The sequence below is a fragment of the Harpia harpyja genome, chromosome 2, assembly GCF_026419915.1.
Source record: "Harpia harpyja isolate bHarHar1 chromosome 2, bHarHar1 primary haplotype, whole genome shotgun sequence".
Lineage (NCBI taxonomy): Eukaryota > Metazoa > Chordata > Aves > Accipitriformes > Accipitridae > Harpia > Harpia harpyja.
Window position 1 is genome coordinate 75,921,829 of NC_068941.1, and position 8,139 is coordinate 75,929,967.

The window sequence follows — 8,139 nt, forward strand, 5'->3', positions numbered from 1 at the left end:
ATCGACATCTTTGTCCTTCTTTCTGTTGCCTGGACAGTGCCCTGAAGAAAGTCAGAAAGGGCGAGGAGCTCAGAGAGAAGGTTGGCACCAACAGGAAATAGTAGCTGTAAACAGGGGGGAACAAAGGACTTAGGCAGAAGGAAAAGGACGTAGCTATAGCACACCATCAGTGCACAGAACTACGGCTGGGCAGTGAGAAGAAGATGAAGGTGAGGCTAGGCTTGCGTATGAACAGAACTTAAGAAAGAAAACCAAAACTGGGAGGAAGCAAAAGCAAGGGAGCATTGGTGGTAGAAAGAGAAGAGAGAAAAGACTAGGAGGGAGGAAGAAGTAGGTGTGAGCCTAGTCTAAGGCTATAAATTATTTGGAATACAGACACTGAAACTGAGAAGAAGGAACCGAAGTGCAGAGACAGTACTGGAGGCAATGGGGCAGAAGGTAAAAAGCTTTGGAGGGAATGAACAGAAATCTGCGGCTATAAGAGTACCTAGAATTGAACCCCAAAACCTTGGATTTCCTCTTGCTTCCTCTGCTACCACAAATAACCGTGAAACGCTTTGGCAAAGCATCCAAACACCATCTAGTCCTAAACCCTCAGAGGGTAACAACCTCTTCTCAGCATCAGCCCAAGTGCTGGAGCTCTGAATGGCAGATTTAAAAGTTGCAGCTGTGTTGATCATGCAGATAAATGTCAACATGATGCCCTGTGATAAAATTTCAACCCTTTTTAGAATTCTAGAAATTTACACCCACAAAAATTGTGTTAAAAATTTAAAAAGCTGCCCTGTTCTGGGGTAAGACTGAAGGAACCTGTTCTCTCTAACACTGCAGAATGTGGAATATCTTTAGTTAAAATCAGGAGATGCAGTGGGGGAAGAAAGGTAGATCTCATGGACAAAGATGTTGAATGTAGTTTTATGGACTGGTCTGATCACTGCAGATAGATCCCTACCATACAAGACACAGTTGACAAGTCACTTAAATCAACTTTTTGCAATGATTAATAATTATACGTTGATTTAACAGGTACCCAACTCAACACCCTCTGCTTAGGCCTCAAAGCAATCACTGAGCTACTGAACATCAAACATCAATTGTTATAAAACGCATTAGTTTCTAAGTACTCTCTCTTAGAATTGGGAAAAGTGCAATGAGCACAGAAACATGACATTAATATCTGTGCTTGAAAACTAAATTATTCAAAAGTTAGAAAACAACAGAACAAGGTTACTTGTGCGTTCTTTGTTTAGTCCTAAACTTGCATATGTGTTCTGTAAGCCCGTCTCCTCAGAGTGTACTCAGCAGTCTTTTTCTCTTAGGTTTTCAAAATACGGTCCAATACCTTATTAAACGTGTGTTATTCAAACCCTGCCTTGGTATCAGACTTTTTGCCCTGCCTTTTACTCCGTATGGAGGACAATAATCTGCAACGAATTTGGTTTTAGAGCACGACTGTGGACTGAGGACTATTATTAATGCTGGTCAGCCTTCGGCTCTGCAATTCCTTAACTTCTCTGCACTTGCCTTTTCAAGTCTTAAAATGTTCCGATTACCTTTTCACATGTAGATGCATAAAGTGGCACTTTACAGCCATACTGCGTGACAGAAGAAAAAAGAATACTAAAGACAGCATACAGAGTGCGACATTATGAACGCTTATGCTCCTACGTGCTATGGAGGCGTTCTCTTACGTGGCAACTGGCACGAAGAAATACTCGTGTGAACGCGCGCACGACCGCGGCGCAGACTGGAGGAAAGTCGGTTTTGCAGGGTTAGAAGCGTCAGCCCTCGCAGGAAGGGGCAGCAGCCAGCAGAGCCCCCCGGGACGGCCCTGCGGGCCCCTGCCGCGGAGCGGGCCCCCGCCCGGGGGGAAGGCGGGCGACGGGCGGCCTCGGAGCCTTCCCCAGCCGCCACATCGGCCGCCGGGCTCCCGGCTCTCACGCTGCGCTCCCGCCCTCCCAGCCCACATCCGTGTGGGAAAGAGCTGCCCCGGGGTTGCTTGCGGCCGACTCCGGGGCTCGCTCGCCTGCCCGCCCGCTCGCCCCGGGCCCCCGGGGAACAGCCGGACGCGGCGGCCCGCTCCGAGGCGGGGGCGAGGGGGGCGGGCTGCCCGCGGCGGCGCCCAGGCGGAGCCGCTGGCCGGGCGCCGCCAAGCGCGGGCCGCCGCCGGGCCCGGCTGCCGCTCGTCACCGTCACACCCCCCGCTCCCGTCCCGTCCCCTCCCGTCCCGGGGCCTAGGTGCCCGCCGCCGCACTCACCACCTCCCGCGCCCGGCTGGTGAAGTCGCTCTTGGAGCGGGCGGCGCTCCGCTTGAGCAGCTCGTCCCTGGCGCTGTCCCCCGCCGCCACCCCCAGCGCCTTGTTGCGGGTCTTCACCGTCTTCACGCTGGCCTTGAAGAGCAGGGTGATGTCCACCGCCATGGCGGCCCGCCCCCTCAGCCGCCGGCCGGTGCCGCCGCGCACTCTTCCCCGCGCAACGCGGCCCCGCGCGGCGCGTTCCGCCCTGCGTGGGGCCGGGAGAGGGGTGCGCCGGGGGAGAGCCCCGTCCCCACGCTGCCTTCCCTGCGCCCCCGGTTTAATTCCTTGCCGCCGTCAGCCGCCGCCGAGCCCGCCTGGGCCCCGCGGCAGGGTGTGCAACGGGCCGAGCCCGGGCAGCTGCCGGTGCTCGAGTCGGGGAGAAGCGCCTGCCCGCTGCCTTCGCGGCGCCTCTCACGGCAGCCGAACCCAGCGCCGGCCTGCCTGCTTGCCCGCCGGCCTACCCGCCCGCCGAGGCGTACGCAGCTCCCCTGCGCCCGGCTACTGCCTCCTCCTATCTAATAGCAACTTCGCGCAATAAAAGCTATATTCCGGCAAAACTTTGACGTCTGTGGCGTCGTGGCAGGTATCGCCAGGTGGTGCTGTTATACGCGGCCTCCCAAGCAACTGAGCCGTGGAAAGGCAGGGTAATTGGAGTTGATTAATACACGTGAGCGGATCTGCACTGGGGTCTGGGGTTGGCGCTGGTGTGAGACTCCGCCAGGAAATGGTCACGCGTGTGTGTGTCCCCCGTTACGTATGCCCGAGCTGTATGAGTGGAGCTGCCTTGTTACGCCCGGAGCGGGGAGCGAGGATTTCTTCCAAGCCGGGATGCTGACCTCCCAGGTCCGCAGCTGACCTCCGAGGTCCCCCGGCAGCAGGACAGTAGCACACCGATACCTGGCAGATACATTGGACAGTCCGTTACCATGAGGCGCTGTTTGTAATCTCATTCTGAAGAAAGCTTTGTGAAATAACCTTCCCTATTGAGGCAACTTTATTACCATGTTCTGTGCAGTAGACTAGCTACACGGAACTGCGTGACACAGAGGGGAAAGCTTTTGACCAAATAACCAGTGATGGTGTTTTATATATATGGTGGGGTTTTTTATATATATATATACACACACACACATATATATGCCATGTAATGCTCTGGGATCCAGCAGATACCATGTAGTTTTTAACTGTGCTCTTGCTGACGAGAAGCACGTTCCTCGAGATGGTCTCCAAAGAACACAGTTTCAAAATCCTGCCTCTCCCCAGAGGACTGGAACTTAATCAACCACAACTATTTTTCCTGTCTGCTCCAGGGCTTTCTTCCCTTGTTGATTACTACTCTGCTTTCAGTTCAATTCTCATCAATTCAGCCTTAGCTATAGGTTAGTGGTTCCCTCCGAGTTGTATTGTGATGAGTATTCATTCATACTTTGTTATTATTGTTCTGTTTTAAATTGTGTTTTTATTGTGGTACAGATATGTATTTCTAATTAAAGGAATAGGCCGTTTTAAGTCCCTGTCCTCGGTGCTGGATTTACTGTGAAAATATATTCAAGGTATTAAAAAAGTGGACAACGAAGGAGATTAAAATTCTAATTCCAGAAATGCCAGCAGTATTTGATTGAACCTTGAGCCAAATGCCTTTGCTCTTTCAAGGTCAAGAAATTCATCGTAAAGATACTTCAGCAAAGGACATATTTAATAAAGCAGTGTAGCATTTACACATAGTAAATCAGATACTTTCGGGTATGTTTCCTAAAATTGGTTGTTTTCTTTGCACTACCAAAAACAAAGTAAGCACACAATAAAATTCCGGGAATGTCTTGATCATGCTGACACCCTCATTCTGAAACTCCCTGAAGACACTTCTGAGACATGTTCACCAATGCTACATGTTATGGTACTTTTCATATGCTGTGGTTCTGCCATCCTTACGGTACCTAATGCCTCACTCCACAAACATGCCATTTCACAGGCACTTGCACAGGTAACTTCTTGCCAATAGAAATAAGAAATTCACAGCTTGGCCCACAGTAGTATGCTCCTGAAAATGTAAGTGCTAGAATTAACCTCTGATTTTGTGCATATTCAGCTATATAGCCTGTTCCAGCATTTAATGAAGGTAACATTTACACTCCCTTTAAGTATTCCCACTTAAGTGGGCATTGGGTAAGAATCTATAGATTTTTGCTATTGGAGTGCTGCTTTTTTACATTTAAACTGTAGAAATATGAAATCTATTTTTGAAATTTTGAACTTCACCTTCCCTTCCTGCTTTTAGAAAAAACAACTTATTGGTGCCTGTGTGATGTTTCCTCATTTTCTAATGAAATTTAGGTACTTTAAAATAACTGGAATACTCTGTATATTTCTGGATGAAAAAAGAAGCTACAGCTCATTAAAGCAAAGTAAATTTTAACATACTATAGTTTACCTCCTAACTTTGCAAATATTTATACACATACTAAACCACTGTGAATACTGCGAATACTCCCATTGAGGTCAACGGAACCACACATGGCACATACAGTTAAGCACATAACCCTTTTACCAAATCAGGACCTTAGCTGGAAATTCTTTGGGAACAAGATCACGTCTTTATTTCTACTTTTACTTATTTATTTGTGCTTTATGTATGTGACCAGTAGTTACTGAAAAACACCCCAAAGCAGTAATAGTAATATTACACAACCAATTTTGAACCTCGACAGTCTTAAAACTTCCATTCAGGCACAAGGAAATAAACAGAGACACATTTTAAAAGAAACACAGTATTAAAATTCCATATAGCTGATCTCATCTGTCAGAAATGGACTGAACAGTTAATCTGGCAAAGGAAAAAGTTAAAGTACTTTTTTAATGTGAAAGAAGGTTGCTCAAATGGTCTAACTCATTAGGTATATAATACCCAGGGCCTCTGCTGTAGAGATAAATAGATAGCTTTGAAGATTACAACTGCTTTAAAATCAGTTGCTAAGAACTGGTGCCCAGAGCTTTTATTTGAACTTGATCCTAGCTTCCTGTATACAGTAACTGCATCTACTCAGTAGTTATTTGCACTTCCACAGCCACCTTGGTTTGAAAGCTTAAAGCTTACTTTCGAGCAGATAGGTTTCAATAGTACATGCTGGAGCTTCCTGTAATTGCTAAAAAGATTAACCTTGAAATTTAAGATTTTAAGGTTGGAGTAAAATTCCAAAACACAAAGGACTACAGTCCCACCAGAAGCAATGCAGGTAAATCTGTAAGAACACATGCACTGCGCACTCTGTTGTGCCCCAGCAGGAGCATGTCTGGAAGAGGAGGAATTAGGAGTTTACAACAGTTTTGTGTGCAGTGTGAGGACAGCATGTGGATCATCAGGTCTTGGTGTACCTGCTGAACAGGCGTGTCCAGCAAAATGTCCTGGGCAAACCTGCCAGTGAAAAGGAGTCCATGTTTCCCTGTGGTTATCAATCAATGTGCCCATTAAAGATGGCCGGTGGGGTTCATCTCCACTCAGAGACAGGCAACTCCTCAAATTATAATTACCTTTTGTGTGAGAGGTAAAAAAAAGGGATAAAGCTCCTGAATGTCTTCCCCTCCAATGCACTCCAGCTACAAAGGTCCTAATTTGGCACATACAATAGAAAACTACATGCGGGCCATTTTATACATTTTATATTTTTTCTGGCATAAACCCAGTTACTTTCTTCATGTGATGGCAGTGTTGCAAACTGAACAAAATATCAAAAGGAAGGCAATTTGCTTACAGTGCACGTTTGTAATCAAGACAAACAAAAGGGAAGAAGCTGTATTTGATAACTGTTTAAACTTTTAAGCCAATAGCATGCATGCTTATTGGCTTAAACTCAAAGTAAATAGAACAACTTTGTGGATGTGTAAAGAAATCTTCTTTGGTGTTTAAAAGTAGGATTGGAAGACAGTACAACCTGTACAAAGGAAGTATGGTCACTGTGTGCAATGAAACAAAGTTTTGTGAAAAGAATGGGTATGAATTGCATAGCAATAAGCAACTTGTATTGTCTGTGGCAACAAATACTGACCACTAGTAACGAGTTCAATTGGCAGTAACATCAAGGTTCTGTTATTCCTCTTGAAACTAGATCATCACACCAAAATTTACACCAAAAATAATTAAAAAAAAATAGAAACCTCTCATGTAAAATATATTTTTGCCTTAAAATGTATCTGTATATATGATGTCTAACAATAGAAATTCAGGGAAAAAAAGATAACTTGATCTTCCGATTGTTCAGAAGCTTGTTTAATTCTTGGAGATGTTATGTATAAAACCATTCTTTAGTTGTAATGTAAATCCTAACATGATATATGCTATTGAAACTACATCATCAAAGAAGTGTGTGTGTGTGTGTCTCCAATGCAATTAATCTTGAACTATGGAAATGTTGAAGAGCTGGCTACTCCATGCAAGAATAATCCTCAGGAGTGCTGATTCTTCCTCATGTAAATGGAAACACTGTCCCTGCCTTTGGACATTGTATGTAAAAAGCAGGTGAAATTCCAAGTGAGGAAGAAAATTGTAGGTCTTCATCAGAAAAACATTACCTTATAGGGCAAGGTTTTATAAAAAAGAATGTCTTGGGTTATATACTTAACCTATGCACCAAAATAAATGTTATTTTCCAAAGCAGGAGACTTCAGAGGGTAAAATCTTCAGTTCTTTGCTCACAACTCAAACTGTAAACCTGCAGATCTCTTCTTATCCTACAAGGCTTTGAACCTTATAGTACAGTGTATATTAGGGGGTTTTGGCCTTATTATCATGGCTGCTTCTTGACTGATCCAACAGCAGCAGTAGTTACAGCAAATGTATTTGTGCAACTAATAACTCCGTTTGCTGCTAGTGTTTTAAGCAGATTATCATCTAACTTGGATAGCACCTGACTAGTGGATCCAATGCAATGGTAGCTAAGAGGAAGCCTAGAATCAAAGCCTTAGGTCAGATTCCCCAAAGGTAGTTAGGAGCTGAACTCCTAAGGAGATCTGAATCCCACTCAAATTGTTTATACATCACTTGATTTCAGTGTGTTTCGGGTGTCAGGGCTCACCAACAGCCTTGACTGTCCCTGGCCAGCCTCTTCTGGGGCCTCCCTCATGACTTTCCTGTGGGCTGATGTCAGGGAGGTGCCCGATGCCCTGGGCTGGGGGTGTCCCTGGCTGCCCAGCTCCCCTCACTCTGGGGCAGCAGGAGGCTCCACCGGTGAGGCTCTGCTGTGCTGGCTATGGTGTGGCACCCAGCTCCCTGTCCCTGAGCGAGCAGCTGGTCCTCGCTCTGCCCTGACATTGGGCACCTACATAACATCATTATGACTGTCATAATTAGAATAAATAAGGCCATTAATACCCATGGCAGTCATTTCCCACAACCAGCATATACACCCAGAAAAAGCCAACAGTGTTCTTTGTCTTAAATTTTGCTGAAGAGATTTTAGCTCGTTCAAAGTCTCTCTCCTTTGAGAACTTCCCATACCCTCCTAGATTCTTGCAGACTGGATGGTTTCTTCTATGAAACTCTGCAGGAAAAGAATACAGCTGGCACTTGATTAAATAGCTGGATTACCTTCTAATTTTCATCAGTAAAGTCATTTTTGAGAGCAGCCACTAACATATTAGCAAGATAATACAGGAAGGCTTGAACTGTCACTAGTCCAAGATGTTATTTTTCATGTGCCTTGAAAACATTATATTTTGGTCTCCAGGGGTAGCATGCACATTACATGTATTTTTAAGAAAAACATTTCATGAATGAAAAATGTATTCAGACCTTCCAAACCCACTGATTTTGGAAATCTTGAAAAAATAGTTGAGCATATACTCAGAC

General features: G+C 45.4%; 1 protein-coding gene across 3 annotated transcripts in view; it reads right to left on the reverse strand.

Annotated features, from left to right (window-relative positions):
* The window catches only part of STX18 (syntaxin 18), a 72,604-nt gene extending 70,073 nt beyond the window's left edge, over window positions 1-2,531 (reverse strand). Inside the window, exon 1 of one of the 3 annotated variants that reach the window (XM_052780485.1) lies at window positions 2,259-2,526. In XM_052780485.1, the coding sequence (XP_052636445.1) occupies window positions 2,259-2,420 (162 nt within the window). In that variant the 5' untranslated portion in view covers window positions 2,421-2,526. Of the gene's footprint in view, window positions 1-2,258 lie in introns of all 3 variants that reach the window. The other 2 variants (XM_052780484.1, XM_052780488.1) reach the window with 2 other exon arrangements.
* Window positions 2,532-8,139: the final 5,608 nt, after the last annotated feature.